The sequence below is a fragment of the Bidens hawaiensis genome, unplaced genomic scaffold, assembly GCF_021521415.1.
Source record: "Bidens hawaiensis isolate Kalapana, Puna unplaced genomic scaffold, B.hawaiensis_p1.1 tig00035477_1, whole genome shotgun sequence".
NCBI lineage: Eukaryota > Viridiplantae > Streptophyta > Magnoliopsida > Asterales > Asteraceae > Bidens > Bidens hawaiensis.
Window position 1 is genome coordinate 147,777 of NW_027505371.1, and position 17,002 is coordinate 164,778.

General features: G+C 41.8%; 1 protein-coding gene and 1 non-coding gene across 2 annotated transcripts; one reads left to right on the plus strand and one right to left on the minus strand.

Annotated features, from left to right (window-relative positions):
* Positions 1 to 13,715: 13,715 nt before the first annotated feature.
* LOC143612751 (uncharacterized) lies at positions 13,716 to 14,762 on the minus strand. Its single transcript, XM_077086660.1, has one exon. It carries the CDS (start codon positions 14,760 to 14,762, stop codon positions 13,716 to 13,718), a length of 1,047 nt encoding a protein of 348 aa, XP_076942775.1.
* A 337-nt stretch (positions 14,763 to 15,099) lies between these two features.
* Positions 15,100 to 15,206, plus strand: LOC143612752 (small nucleolar RNA R71). Its single transcript, XR_013149990.1, has one exon. It is a non-coding gene; the product is annotated as a small nucleolar RNA R71 (small nucleolar RNA).
* Positions 15,207 to 17,002: the final 1,796 nt, after the last annotated feature.

Genomic DNA, 17,002 nt, shown 5'->3' on the forward strand with positions numbered 1-17,002 from the left:
AGCTCCTTGCCACCCTCGTAAGCTTGTCATACATAACTTTCTTGCAATTTCAACCATTACTAAAGTGGAGGGGCCAGAATGTATATTGTTAATATATTATTTATAAAAAAAAATATATAAACCCTAGCCTTACCCTAAATCCTGATCGGCGCTCAACAGCCCCCCTTCCTCATTTCGCGTGCAATCAGCCACCGTCCAACCATCCAAAGTTCAATTCCAGGTCGGTATTAATTGTCTGCAATTCTTTTTCACCTTAATTAATCCACATGGCTCGTTTATTCTTCGAAAAACAGTTGCTTTTAGGCTTACCGGGTGGCTGTCCAATTGAGAAATTTCGAGACTGTTTTGGTTCAGGTTTTTGCACCAAAATCTTGCTAGGTATGTCTAGTATAACATACATAAAAACCATGTTCATTGGTGTTCGTTAGATTGGTCAACTAGTTGTAGTTTGAATGTTTGTGTTCTGTTGACTAGAATTGTAGTTTGATGCGTTTAACGCGAGGGTTGAAGTGTTCAACGACCAATTCAGCTCGGGGGAGCTTGGTTTGATGTACGGGCTATTGAAAAAATCATTTTTATAAGTTATGTGGCCGAATTGGTTGTCGGTTACTCAAACGGGTCGGTACAACGCGCAATTGCGTTTATTGAATAGTTGGTGTGTTGTATTTGCGAGTTACCGACCCATTGGACTCGTGTAGCGTCGCGTGGACTTGTTGGCTTTGAAATTATCATATTGGGTCAACACGGGGCTGAGTTGGATGTTAATTTCCTAAAAGACCCTTAAACGCGCGTGTTAGTGTCACCTAGTTCTTCCGAGGGTAAATTGGGAATTCTTAATTCCGGGAGTATCTAAGGGTCGTTTTGGTGAATGTAAGGCCTCGGAGGCTGTTGTGATTGAGTTTGATGAGGTCGAGGCTTTAGGTAACTCGAACCATGTTAGAACGTCTCGTAGGATAAACGAGTCATCTCGATGTCAATAGTATTGATTGTATGTAAACCGACAGGAGTTTGAGTTGTGGGGCTACGTAGGGATCCTCTAGCTTGTGGTGAATTCATACCTTGTGTCAGGTGAGTTCATGATGCCCTTTTTAATCTTTTTACGTTTTGGACAAGCATATACACTGTAATAAAATTTTACACGATTTTACTCGTTACAACTAATTGGATGGTATTACGTAGCCTTATTTGTATTTGTGCATTTATAAAACTATGATTGGATTATATTCTATGCCTTAGGATATTTATGACTCGTTTATGGTCATATATTCCTTAAGGTTATACATATTACTTGTGCTCTAAGCTCGAGGTTGCTATTAGGCTTAGTATTGAATGCCTAGATTATCCATTATTTATGGATTGTATGTGATGATATTGTTTGGTTGGATATTTGAAGTAGATGTTTGTAAGTGTGTATATGAATGTGTATTTGTGGGTAAACTGTGACTGGGTCAAATATATTACTCGGGGAAGACCCGGGGTGAGGAGGCCAGTGTTGCATGTTTATGTCCCGGCGGGTCAAATATATTACTTGGGGATGACCCGGGGTGAGGAGGCCCGCCGTCCTGCTAAACCGTGGTCGGGTCAAATATATTACTTAGGGAAGACCCGGGGTGAGGAGGCCCGTATCACGTGTTTAGGTATGTTAAACCGTGACTGAGTCAAATAAATTACTCGGGGATGACCCGGGGTGAGGAGGATCGTGTTGCGTGACTTTTGTATTATTAAACTGTGACCGAGTCAAATATATTACTTGGGGATGACCCGGGGTGAGGAGGCTCGTGTTGCATGATTTTGTTGGTTTTGTTAAACTGCGGTCGGGTCAAATATATTACTCGGGGAAGACCTGGGGTGAGGAGACCCGTGTTGTGTGTTTGATTAAGAAGAGATGTTTAATGTTTTATTTACTTATGATTTGATAAAGAAGAGTTATTTGTTATTTTATTTACCTATGACTTGACCAAGGAAAGTTATAAAACTAATTACTTATGATTTTCTCCTACATTTTATACTTATGGAATTAAATTGTTTATTGGATGTTACTTATAGAAAATTTGAACTCACTCAGCTCAAGCTGACTTTGTGTGTATGTTAGATTGATTTTCAGGTTGAGGATTGAGATTACCGCTTGGATGTGCTAGAGACTACTCGGACGGTTGAAGGCATATCAAGTCGGAGAATTATAATGCAAACTGTTTTCTTTTCATTTATTACTTTAAACATTTAAATTTTGGTTTTGGGCACTCTTCCCCCGTTTTTTTGGGAATTTTGATGTTTGTTATTCCGCTGTTTATTACTCTGAACTGATTTTAATAAGATGAACATGTTTGGTTTTAAATTTTTGTGAATTTTTGGATATGATTCCCAACTGTAGGATTCCCGAGGTTCGGGGTCTTACAACCCGTGAGGTTAAAACTCACCAAGTTTATGTTTTTCTTACATTTCATAACCCGATCTATCATTATATCTGTTTGCATGTCGATTGTACCACAAAACATAACCTTTTAAACTAAAACCCACCTTTTTCTTGCGGGTTCGAGTTCAGATCTGGACAATACGTAGATCTGGACGTGTTCTTGCTATTTGAAGGCTCTTGCACACAAAATCTTCCTTTAACCCGGATTTGGGTTCAGTATGTGTGTGTTCTAGGGTGTGTGTGTATGTGAAAGAAATGGTGAAAGGATGGGGGAATGGCCTTATATAGAAGGCTATGGGCCCCACCACCAACTTCCTTTACCAAACCCAATCCTTATCCACTTATAAACATGAACACAATTAAACGAACGACACACACATAACAATAAATTCTCTTTTATTTAGTGATCTCGAAATACGGATGTTACAGAGGTCGGGCGGTAGACCCTTATAATATATGTGCAAGAGTGTGAGAATAATTGTAAGATTATGTAAGAATGTGCAAGAGTAAATATACATATAAGAATACTACAAAGTAATAATTGTTTGATTATGTAAAAATGTGTAAGAATAATTATATGTATATGAAAGAGTAAAACAAGGTGTATGTGAGATGTAAGAAAGCAACTAAATAGTTTAAAGGTATGAATAGTATCTACAGATACGAATATGTAAGATAAATGTGTAAGACTAACCTGTGACTTGTTAAACTAGAACTCACTCAGCGTAGCAAACTCTTATTATGCACGCAAGTGAGTAGAATGAGACAATTAGCTTGAGGAGGGGCACGCGGCGTTCAAGAAGAGACTGGTATCGGAAGAACGAAGAGTAATGTGATGTTTTACGTTTATTGCTGGGACTATTTATGATGTTTTAAGACAAGTATGAAATGGTGGACTTTTTTTATTATCCCGCAAAAAGTTTTAATTATTACTGATATTTAGAACTGTGTTTATGAATAAATCCAACATCAAAGTAGGGTTGTCGTATTCGGGGACTTACACTACTACCCTAAAATCTATATTAGAGATCCAAAACAGAAATATAAATTCAATATCTAAAGGTTCCTCATGTTGGTTTTCCGAAGCTTCAGAGTTTGACGGGTTGGTTTGAAGAGGAGATGGGTATGTGTGTGTGTGTTTGTGTTGTGTGTGCGTTTCGGGGGCTGCTGAGGAGATGAGGGTTTAAAAGGGGATATGTACGCCGCGTATAGCACTATACGTGGCGAATAAACCCTTTTTGAACCCCCTCAGCCCTTCCCATTATTATTATTATTATTATTATTATTATTATTATTATTATTATTATTGTTGTTATTGTTGTTGTTGTTGTTAGAAAACTAGTTAAATGGAAAGATTTTTGTTTTGCGATACGCTATGAGATTAAACGCAAGCGTTTGTACCTAAACTTGCGCATTTCTTCTTCAACTTCCCTAGTAGCATCTGATCCTTTACGATGCTTCCATATCACTTTCACTAGGGGAATAACCTTGCGTCGAACCTGTTTCTCCGTGCGGTCGACTATCTCAATGGGTTGCTCGACATAGTTCAACTGTTCATCCACCTCGATGTCCAGCAGTGGCACGTGGGATGTGTCGTCGGCTAGACATTTTCTTAAGTGAGAGACATGTAAGGTAGAGTGAATTCCTTGTAGTTCTTCGGGTAGGTCTAGCTTGTATGCCACTTTGCCCACTCGTGCTAAGATTCTGAACGGTCCAATGTACCTCGGACTCAACTTCCCTTTCTTCCTGAAACGAATAATCCCCTTCCAAGGCGAGACTTTAAGCATCACGTGGTCTCCAATATCAAACTCAATGGGCCGTCTCCGCTTATCCTCATATGATTTCTGACGATCTTGAGCAGCTTTCATCCTGGACTTTATCTAATCAAACCTTGAAGTGGTTTTTTGCACCATTTCTAAACTTCAAATTTCTTTCTGACCAATCTCCCCCCAACATACGGGAGTTTTGCAACGTCTTCAATACAACATTTCGGAAGGAGGCATGCCAATACTTGAATGATAACTGTTGTTGTAAGAGAATTTTGCCAAGTGCAAATGATCATCCCAACTTCCTCCAAAGTCTAACGCACAAGCACGTGGCATATCCTCAAGGGTTTGGATAGTCCTCTCGGACTGTCCATCTGTTTGAGGATGATACGCCGTGCTGATGTTCAGTCTTGTCCCCACGGCTTCGTGGAACTTCTTCCAGAATCTTGTAGTAAAGCAGGTATCCCTGTCTGACACATGCTTTGAAACCACTTCCTTGATGAACATGTGGGCCAATGTTTCTGACGAGATGGCCTCTCGTATAGGCAGAAAGTGAGAACTCTTTGTCAAATGGTCCACAATCACCCATATGGTATCATGGTTTCTAGCTGTACGCGGTAGCTTAGTTATGAAATCTATGGTGATGTGTTCCCATTTCCATTCCCGTATCTCCAACGGCTGCATCCTTCCATATGGTTTCTGGTGTTCCGCCTTAATCTGTAAGCAAGTTAAACACTTACTGACATAATTTACTACTTCATTCTTCATACCCGGCCACCAGTAGTCCTTCTTCAAGTCTTTATACATCTTGGTAGATCCTGGATGAATCGAGTACCGAGGCTTATGGGCTTCCTCTAGGACTCGATCTCTAGGATTCCCATGACGTGGAATCCATATCCTGTCAAACCTGGTCTTTACGCCATGAGTATTATCTATCAACTATTTCTGCTGCCCAAAAGTCCTCTCTTTCTTCATCAACCCTTCATCTACCAACATTTCTGACTGCACCTTGCTGATCTCTTCAAAAAAATCTGAGTTGATTATCAACTTATAAGACTTTACTTTCGTGATGACTTCTACGTTCTTCCGGCTCAAGGCGTCAGCAACTACATTAGCCTTCCCCGGGTAATACTTGATATCACAGTCATAGTCCTTTATCAGTTTTAACCACCTTCTCTGCCTCATATTCAACTCCTTCTGCTCGAGAAGTACTTTAGACTCTTGTGATCTGTATATATAGTACACTTGGTACCATACAAGTAGTGTCTGCAAATCTTGAGAGCATGCACCACAGCTGCTAATTCTAGGTCGTGCGTCGAGTACGTACATTCGTGAACTTTCAATTGTCTAGACGCATAAGCTATCACCTTCCCTCGTTGCATCAACACGCAACCTAACCCCTGATATGATGCATCAGTGCAAACTACCAAATCCTCTTCACCATCTGGCAGAACAAGGATTGGAGCCTGAGTGAGTCTTCTCTTCCTCCTGAGTATTACCCCAATTGAATACTACAGTCTTCCGGGTCATGCCGGTCAACGGTGCGGCTATCTTGGAGAAGCCTAGAATGAATCTCCTGTAATAGTCAGCTAACCCTAGGAAACTGCGTATATCGGTCAGATTTCGCGGAGTCTTCCAATTCTTTATCGCTTCTATCTTGACTGGGTCCACAGTAATTCCCTCAGGATTGATTATGTGACCTAAAAACTGTACCTCTCGCAGCCAAAATGCACACTTCGAGAACTTTGCATACAATTTCTCCTTCTTCAAAACTTCTAATACTTCCCTTAGGTGCTCAGCCTGGTCGGACTCGCTCTTTGAATAAATTAATATATCCTCAATGAAAACGATAACCGTCTTGTCTAACACCAGACGACATACCCTATTCATCGTGTCCATAAATGCTGCGGGAGCATTAGTTAGACCAAACGACATCACGAGGAACTCTTAGTGTCCGTACCGCATCTGAAACACTGTCTTAGGGATGTCTGCCTCTTTCACCTTCTGCTGATGATAACCTGATCTGAGATCTATTCGTGAGAACCAGCTTGCACCTTGTAGCTGATCAAACAAATCATCGATCCGTGGCAACGGATATCAATTCTTTACTGTAAGCTTATTCAACTCCCTGTAGTCAATACACATTCTCATGCTTCCATATTTCTTCTTACACGGTGAAACACTAGGCATTATGAAACCTTTGTCGAGGAGTTCTTGCAGTTGGGACATCAATTCCTTCATCTCAGATGGTGCCAAACGGTAAGGTGCTTTCGCGACGGGCTGTGCTCCTGGTATCAATTCTATCTGGAATTCTACTTCTCGCTTCGGTGGCAATCCCGGAAGGTCCTCAGGGAACACTTCTGGATAGTCACATACTACCGGAACGTCCTTCACTTATTTCGTCTCGGCTGTAGCTTTGACAACGTACGCCAGGTAGGCACTGCACCCTCGCCTTAGCAAACCTTTGACTTTGATCATCGATATGACGTTAAGCCCTGAACTTTCTTTATCACCATAAACCGTTACTGTACTGCCATCCGAAGACTTTAGTCTTACCAATCTACTCTTACACACTATCTAAGCCTCAAATTCAGACAACCAATCCATCCCCAATGCTACATCGAATCCTCCTAAGGTCATCACGTATAGGGTAACAGGGAATTCGTGTCCTTCCAACTCTATCTTACAACTCTTAACCATTCTCATAATTTTAACCGAGGTCTCACTAGCGGTTTCTATTGTAAAAGTTTCAGGCACACGAAAACATTTCATCTTTTCTGTCTTACAAAACGAGGTAGCTATAAAACTCCTAGTCGCACCTGAGTCAAACAACACGGAAGCAGAAATACCATTTACTAAGAAAGTACCTGTCACAACATTTGGGATCTTCTTGGCCTGTTCCTGGGTAAGCATGTAGGCTCTCGTCTTTGGCCTGTTCTGGTCAGCCACTTTCTTACCACTTCCCCCAGCTTCATTTGCGTTGCATTCTCTTGCCATATGGCTGGTCTTTCCACACTTGTAACAGACAGGCTCGCTATTACAATCACGAGAGTAGTGCCCTGTCTTCCCACACTTGTAGCAAGTGTTCACTCCTGAGCCCCACTTACACTCTCCCCCGTGCATCTTTCCACAAGTCTTGCACGACTTCCTTTCCCACACTTTCTGTTTCTTCTCTTTTAGGTTCCACAACTGAGTACCCGGTCGCTTAGCAGGAACAACCAACTTCTTCTCTTTCTTCTCTTCCACCACCACCACATCATCCACAGCCAAGTCATCGTAAACTATCTCTGCGAGTTCGACAGCAGAGTCAAAGGTGGTAGGTTTACTAGCCCGGGCTAAGGTGCGGACATTTTGTGGTAGTCCCCTCATGTAGCACTTGATCCTTTTCGCCTTAGTGTTCACCATGTCGGGACATGCGATTGAACTCAGTGGTGTACTCACGGTGTGTCACCTTTCCTGCCTTCAGATTCTGGAACTTCATCTCCGCCCTCTCAACTTCAGCATCCGCACAGAACTTCTTCATGACCATCTCCTTCAAATCTTCCCACATCAAAGCTTCGATCTCAGTAGCAGTCTTCCTTTGCTCTATCGTCTCCCACCAAAACATAGCTTCATCCCTAAACGACTGGGTGGCAAAACCCACTGCTTGGTTGGGGCGACACTCGCTAATTCGGATAACCTTGTCCATTACGGTTACCCATTTGAGAGTTGCAACTGCATCCCCTGTGCTAGACTGTTTTGGTGGGTCACAATCCTTAAACAACCTATAGCTGCACCCACCTCGGACTTTCTTACCATCACCGACTTTCACAGACTCATCTTCACTTGATTCCTCTTTCTCAGCCTCTTCGTTCTTCTTACTACCCTCCCCCGTTTCCTCATCAGTTCCGGTACGGCTTGCGGTTGACTTTACTTGTTGGTGAGTTTGCATCGCAGCAGCTACTGCCTGAGTGATGGCAGTTTGGATAGCAGGGTCGAGCTGCTGCCCTTCATCCCGCACTGTCATGCTTCTCTCTTCCTCAGACTCGTGGATTGGTTCCTTGGGGGGTACTTGGGTAACACGTGGTCTACCACGGCGACTCGTGCGACTCCCTTGTCCAGCAGTCTTCTTAGCACCAGCCATTCGTATTCTATAAGAAAACACAAACGTCGTGACTTCAGGAATTGTTTAGTACAGGGATAGTAAGGCTAACAGGTAATAACAGTGGCCAGTTGTGATTAGCTGATCACAGTACTCTCCGTGTCCTACACACTTCCCTTTGTGAGTCCACTTGTGCTAGTTTCTATGTATAATAGTTGGTTGATCACACGTTTCACATCCTCACACACAAACAAGCAATTCTATATTTAGCTATTAAGTTAGCTTTCTTACTCATTCTTTACTATACACAAGAACATGATCAACTTACACAAGATGATTACTTTCTAAGCTTTCTTGGGAGACACATGGCATTCTTGGACTGGCATCTTCTTTCTTATCCCCTTTAAGTCCCATTCTGTGTTCGAGTTTAAGCATGAAGGATGCTTATTCTCTCGAACTTATGCTCTGATACCAACTTGTAAGGCCCCGTTACCGGTAACCCTACTTTGGTGTTGGATTTACTCATAAACATAGTTCTAAAATCAGAGTTAATTAAAAACTTTTCGCGGAATTTATAATATTAATCATTCTTACAAAACATAAGTACTTGTTTTAACACAATACATTAAGTCTTAAACAATGACATCAATGACACATGAATCATCCGTCTTCGATGCCAATCTTCATCCAATTGCCACGTGTCCCGCCTCAAGTAACCCGCCTCATGCTACTTACCTGCGTGCATACTAAAAGTCAGCTACGCTGAGTGAGTTCTAGTTTAACAAGTTATAGGAGTATTCTTACACATTTGTACCCGTAGGAACCATTCTTATCCTTGTCCTGTTCTTGTTTCCTTTCGTCTTACATTCACATTACTTTATTCTTTTATTTACATATTATTATTCTTACACATTCTTTTATTTACAAACAACATTACTTGCATTATCCTTCCCTTAATCTTACTCTTTCTTACAAACATACATTTATTCTTACATTCTTTCACAGATATTATAAGGGTTTGCCACCGGACCTCTAGCACAGATATTATAAGGGTTTGCCACCCAACCTCTTGCACAGATATTATAAGGGTCTGCCACCCGACCTCTTACACCGATATCATAGAGTCGGCCACTCTATTCTTGCCCAGGTATTATAAGGGCCTGTCACCCTGACTCTTACTATTCTTGCCCAGGTATTAGAAGGGCCTGTCACCCGGACTCTTACATTATATTCTTTCTAGACTCCTACATTCATGTTAAGTTAGACAACTAACACTTACAAGTTCTAACATTTTTCTTTCATTATTGCATTAATCTTTCTCATTAATCATATAAGTATATATGTTACTAGTCTTATAAGCATGCACATAGCCTCGAAAACATTTCAAGAGAAATGGGGCTAGAACTCACCTGAAGCTGGTTTCTCTCACCGTTACTGGTAATGCTCTTCCGTAGCTGCGCGCGGCTAACTGTGCAACACATAACGAGCGTCAATTATTTATCACTACTACCTCATACATCTACATTAATGAAATCCTCAACTAACGGGGGTTCGGGGGCAGTGCCCCTGGTCTAGGGGCGGCAGCCACTAGCAAGGTCCAAGGGGCAGAGCCCCTGGCTGGGGTTGAGCTGCCAGGTCAGCTAGGAAACATTTTATTTTTGTTAACAGGTTCTTCATAAAAAACGCATCAGAAAATGGGTTTCATGAAATTTCGCATGGCCATTTCGCATGGAATTTCGCTTTGAATTTCGCATGAGAATTTCGCTTCGCGTGCGATTTCGCTTCGCATGGGTTATTTTGCTTCGCATGGGTTATTTCGCTTCGCATGGCGTGCGATGTGAAATTCTTGGATTTCGCATGGCATGCGATCTGAAGCACTTTTCATGCGAGAAAACCCCTTTTTACTTCGTTTTTCCTATTTTAAGGCCATTTTCCTCCGAGACTCTTCCTTAGGACCCGATTCTACTCTTTTATGGGTTTTGGGTTATACCAACTTTGTATACCCGTGTTCTATGAGGTCCGAACATCACCTTTTTGTTCTAAAACACACCCGTGAGGTTAAAACTCACCAAGTTTATGTTTTTCTTACATTTCATAACCCGATCTATCATTATATCTGTTTGTATGTCGATTTTACCACAAAACTTAACCTTTTAAACCAAAACCCACCTTTTGCTTGCGGGTTCGAGTTCAGATTTGGACAATACGTAGATCTGGACGTGTTCTTGCTATTTGAAGGCTCTTGCACACAAAATCTTCCTTACTTTAACCCGAATTTGGGTTCGGGTCTTGAGAAAGAGTATGTGTCTGTTCTAGAGGGGGTGTGTGTGTGTGTGGGAAGAAATGGTGAAAGGATGGTGGGAATGGCCTTATATAGAAGGCTATGGACCCCACCACCCACTTCCTTTACCAAACCCAATCCTTATCCAATTATAAACACACACACAATTAAACGAATGACACAAACCTAACAATGAATTCTCTTTGGCAGCAAAGTGGTAAAACAACTTCTTCAAGAATTTCACCACCGACCTAGCATCATTTGTTGGCAAGGCTTGCCCCTCGGCCCATTTCGAAACATAATCAACGGCTACTAGGATGTAACGATGGCTAAAAGAAGTCGGGAAAGGTCCCATGAAGTTGATGCCCCAGACATCAAAAACCTCGCAGAATTGAATCGGTCACTGGGGCATCTCTTCTCGTGATGAGATGTTGCTCGCCCTCTTGCAAGCATCATAAAACTGCACCATATCATGAGCATCACGGAAGATGGTTGGCCAGAAGAAACCGGCGTCAAAGACCTTCTTTGCCGTGGATGTGGCTCCATTGTGTCCTCAAGTCGGGCCCTCGTGGCAGTGTTTCAAGATCTTTCGAGCTTCATCACCATACACACACCTACGCACGAGTTGATCGGCACCAACACGAAACAAGTAAGGATCCTCCCAAAAATAATGCTTAACATCATAAAAGAATTTCTTATTTTTCTGGTGAGTAAGACCCTTAAGCACGATCCCACTAGCAAGAAAATTCACAATGTCAGCAAACCAAGGATGATCCTCATCCCGTGTCTCGATATGCATGAGGAAATCGTGGGGGAAATTGTCATTTATATGAACCCCCACTTGTTCCGATGAAGCTGAGCACTCAAGACGGGAGAGGTGATCGGCCGCGACATTCTCAGCACCCTTTTTATCACGAATCTCAATGTTAAACTCCTACAGCAACAAAATCCAAGGAATAAGTCTCGGCTTCGCATCTTGTTTACTGAACAGATAACGAAGGGCTGCATGATTCGTGAACACAATGGTCTTAGAAAGGACCAGATAAGACTGAAATTTATCGAATGCGAAGACAATAGCAAGGAGCTCCTTTTCAATGGTTGTGTAGTGCTCCTGCGCATCGTTAAGTGTCCTACTCGCATAATAAATCGGGTGAAAGTGCTTATCCCGCCTTTGACCTAAGACCGCCCCGACTGCAAATTTACTCGCATCACACATCAACTCGAAAGCCTCCTTGATGCCTATAATAACTAGTTATTTCGGTTTTCTACTAACGGCTTTAACTATAACCTCAGCTCTATTTATTGGTCTGAGCAAGATACGACTTATTTGAAATGAATTGCACAATTCATAAAAGGAAATCTTTCCGCGAACTTCTGTGTATTTCTAGTTACTTATCGTGTCAATTACCAATTCTTGGTCATTGAGATTCGTGGTAATTTGGATTAATTATATAGGTATAGATATTACCTCTTTTTTCTCCTTTCAAACAAATTGAAATGATTGAAGTTTTTCTTTTTGGAATCGTGTTAGGTCTAATTCCTATTACTTTGGCTGGATTAATTGTAACGACCAGTCGGGGGCAACCATGATAGGGGCATTCATCAATTTCTCCTTCAAAAGCTCGAACGCCCGAAGACATTCAGAGGAGAAAACAAATGGGGCATCTTTCTTAAGGAGTTTCGTCATCGGGCGGGCGATTTGGGAAAAGTCCTTTATGAATCGCTAATAGAATCCCGTAACACAATGCCCTCCTTCACCATGAAGTGACATTTTTCCCAATTAAGAACAAGGTTGGCCTCCTCACAGCGGGCCAACATTCTCTCCAAATTTCTCAAACAATGATCAAAAGAATTCCCGAAAACAGAAAAATCGTCCATGAAAACCTCCATGGAGTCCTCGATCATATTATGAAAAATCAACACCATGCATCTCTGAAACGTGGCTGGGGCATTACATAGTCCAAAGGGCATCCTCCGGTAGGCGAATGTGCCATAGGGACATGTGAATGTCGTCTTCTCCTGATCCTCAGTAGAGATGGGGATCTGAAAGTATCTTGAGAAACCGTCAAGAAAGCAATAGTACATCTTTCCCGACAGTTGTTCCAGCATCTGGTCAATGAAGGGGAGTGGAAAATGATCTTTCCTCGTGGCATCGTTGAGTTTGCGGTAGTTAATGCAAACTCTCCATCCCGTTATGGTACGCGTAGGAATCAACTCATTTTTCTCGTTCACAACAACCGTCATACCGCCTTTTTTCGGGACGAACTGCACCGGGCTCACCCATGGGGAATCAGAGATCGGATAAATCAATCCAGCATCGAGAAGCTTGATGACCTCTTTCTTCACAACGTCTTGCATATTAGGATTGAGATGCCGTTGGTGCTACACCACGGGTTTGTACTCCTCCTCCATCAAGATCTTATGGGTACAAAAGGATGGACTGATCCCTTTTATATCCATGATCTTCCAGGTGATCGCGTGCTTATGCCTCTTCAGAACCATGAGCAACTTTACCTTCTCCTCGCTTGACAAACTAGTAGAAATGATAACAGGCAAGCGGGACCCATCCTCCAAAAAGGAATACTTAGCTTGATAGATGGTGGGTCCACAACAGAAGGTTTTTCCCTAGGCTCGGCAACGCGATCAACATCCTCAATCCTCTCTAAACACTCAGGAGGCTCGTGGTCCACACCACAGACCAACTCCTCAATCAAAGGTCCACTAACCAAGTCAGAAACCTCTCTAAAACACAACTGAGTATCCAAAGAGTCCTCCTCACACGTGTCCTGTATGTGCTCACAAACGCAAGAATCAATGGTATCAATGTAGAGAACGTCATCATGATCATGTGGATGGCGCATGGATCTCCCAATATCAAAGGTAACCTCCTCGTCGCCAACTCTAAGAGTGAGTCTGCCGGTGCAGAAATAGATGAGAGCTCTAGCAGTGGCTAGGAAAGGACGACCTAAGATGAGTGGTATATTTTTATCCTATTCCATGTCCAAGATCACAAAGTCAACAGGAAACACAAATTTGTCGATTTTCACAAGAATATTCTCAACTATATCTCTCAGGTATTTTACCATGCGGACAACAAGTTGGATGCTCATGCGACTAGGCATAGGCTCACCTAGGTCTAGCTTTTCAAAAACAGAATAAGGCATCAAGTTTATGCTAGCACCTAGGACTGATCCCTTTTATATCCATGATCTTCCAGGCGATCGCGTGCTTATGCCTCTTCAGAACCGTGAGCAACTTCACCTTCTCCTCAGCTAAAGCGTTACTATCCGACAAACTATTTATCAAACATGGAATGGTAAAACTGCCCGGATCGGTCATTTTTTTGGGTAGTTTATTCTGAAGAACCGCTGAACACTCCTTATTAAAAGTCACACAAGAAAGTTCCTCTAATTTCTTCTTATTCGAGAGGACCTCTTTCAGAAACTTAGCATACTTAGGCATTTCTTTCAATGCATTGTGAAATGAAAGATTGATGTGAAGCTGCTTAAAAAGCTCTAAGAATTTCCCGTACTGTTCTTCCATCTTCTGCTTTTTCAAATGGCCTGGGTATGGAATGGGAGGAACATAAGTCCTGACTGGCTTACTGGTTTGTGCGGTACTTTCTGGGGTTACCCTCGGGTGCACCTCACCAGGAGTCTCAGTCTCAATCTTATTGGCAATTGGTTTTGGTGTGGAAACCGATGCATCAACAGGAATGGTGGATCTACCACTCCTCAGGGTAATCGCCTTAGCCTCGGCATTCGGATTAATCTCAGTGTTACTCGGAAGGCTACACTGTGGTCTCGCAGAGAGGAGCTGAGCAATCTGTCCAACCTGATTCTCAATGGTCAAAATGGACGCTTTCTGATTCCTCAACTCAAGATCGTGTCTCTGGAGAGTCTCATCAATCTTCAGGTTCCTTTGCTCAGCCAATTTGTTTGAGGTCTCAGTTTTAGCCAAAAGCTGAGTCAAAAGATTTTCAACCCTAGACTGACCACTACTGCTGGAACCCTGAAACTGAGGCTTTTGCTGGTAAGACTGGTTCTGGGGTTGACTTTGGTAATTTGGATTTCGGTCAAACCCCGGTGGCTTTTGATTCTGATTTTGACTGCCATCACCATCTTTCCAGCTGAAATTTGGGTGGTTTCTCCATCCCGGGTTATAGGAGTTGCTATAGGCATTATTTTGGCGGCCCACAAAGTCAACATCCTCCACCACCATGGTCTGCTGGCACTGACTGGTCTGGTGTTTCCCGTCACACACCCCACAACGAGAGCTAGACTTAGCCAGATGGGATTGCATTTGGTCAAATCTTTTGGTCACGGCTTCTAACTAAGCAGAAACAAAGGTATTAGAATCGACATGAAGAACACCCTTAGTGGAAGGAATACTACGAGGCGGATTATATGCAAAACTCTTCTTAGCAGCTCGCTTCAAGACATCCAACGCCTCATTGGGAGTACACCTACCGAAATCTCCTCCCGCAACATGATCAACGGCATGCTTCTGTGCTCCGGATAAAGCATCAAAGAACGTACGACACTAAAGAACGCGTCTCAAACCATGATGAAGGAATTTTCTCAACAAGCCCTTGAACCTCTCCCATGCAGCATGAAGTGACTCGTCGTCATCAACACGAAAACCAGTGATTTTTGCCCGGTATCTTGCAGTTTTATCGGGTGGGAAGTACTGAAGAAGAAACTGCTCAACCAGTTGGTTCCAAGTGGTGATGGAACCGGAAGGGAGTGCCTCTAACCACTCCAAGGCAGCCCCGCGAAGTGAGAACGGAAAAATTTGGAGTCTCACGGCATCGTCCGTGCACCCCTGAATTTTGAATGTCGCACATAATCGAAAGAAATGCACAACATGAGAATTAGGGTCCTCATTCGAGAGGCCATGGAAAGAAACAGAATTTTCAACCATATGAATAATACTCGACTTGATCTCGAAACTCACGGTAATCTCGGGCTCCCTAACACCGCTGCCATAGCCATCAAGGGACGGCGTGGCGAAGTCATCCATGCGACCTTGATTGTTCGGATCTGCCATCTTTTCAACCTCGGGATTCACGTCCTCCTCTACAACTTCGTTTTCAAAGACCTTGGCAATCTCGCGTGCTCTCCTCCTCAAACCTTCTCGAAGATGTTGCTCGGGTTCAGAAAGGGGGGAAACAAGATCAGAACCGGGTGTGGTGGACATGCATCACCCGAAAGAAACGTGGAATGGAAACAAAAAAGACACGGAAAACTACCTAAAAATATAGCTAATAAAATAAAACAAAACAAGATGAATAAAAATGAAATAGACTAAAATAACATAGAGCAAAAATATCAACAAGACAAATCAATTACTCGTATTGTTTTCAAAAGTAAAACACCGTGTCCCCGGCAACGGCGCCAAAAACTTGACGTGTGTGAATATATATATATATATATATATATATATATATATATAAATTTGGATAAAACTTCCACACAAATCGGGTTTTAAAAATAGGTTTTCACCTACAGCTAAACCACACACGAAAGGCAAGTGTACCTATCGTTTGTAATAAAGTGTCGGCAAGAACCGAGTGTCAATCCATGGATACGGTAATTTTCTAGTACTAAATCTCTGTAAATGACTAACCGAACAAATAAATCTTAATTTGAGTTTTTAACTAACTAAACTAGCATACAATGAAAACAAAGCAAGTAAAAATACAAGAAGCAATCAATCCAACAAAACTACCTAGACACGCATCCACTCTACTAATGTGATAAAATAGCAATGATATAGTAAACATCATGAATCTAAACATAAATACTAGATTACAATAAAGCAACCTAATACTAACAATTAATCATCATGATGGGCTTCCAATCAAGAATTAAACATAGACTAACTTGTTTGTCAAAACAACAAAGTCTCATAATCAAAGGAAATCTAGCATGAACAACATTCTAACCACCTAAGATTACACTAAATTAGTTAAACTCATGAATTAAACATCAACTTATGAAACTTTAACTAGCAAGTCATCACCAAGTCAAGAATCATGACAAAACTCATCAATTTTCGAATATCAAGTGTAGGATTTCATGCTCATCAATAATATTATAACCATACTAATCTTTACTAGTCATTCCTAACTTAGCAATGTAAACAAAGAAAACATGAACATTCAATGTTTACAAACAAACATCTAGAACATAGTTTTCCAACATGAATGCCTAAACATCTGTAAGACTAACAAGGTATGCAATTCTAACAAGCATGAACACCATCAATATCAACTCATAACTTAAAGATTTTCTTGAAAGAAAACCAAATTACCATAACCATACATAGATAAAAATCACAATAGTAAAAGCTTCAACAATGTCTAGTTACTAAGGTCTTTAGCCCATAAGGCTTAATACAACTACAATCAATCTAGAAATAAGCTTACAAAACATGCTCTTAAACATAGAAATGCAAAC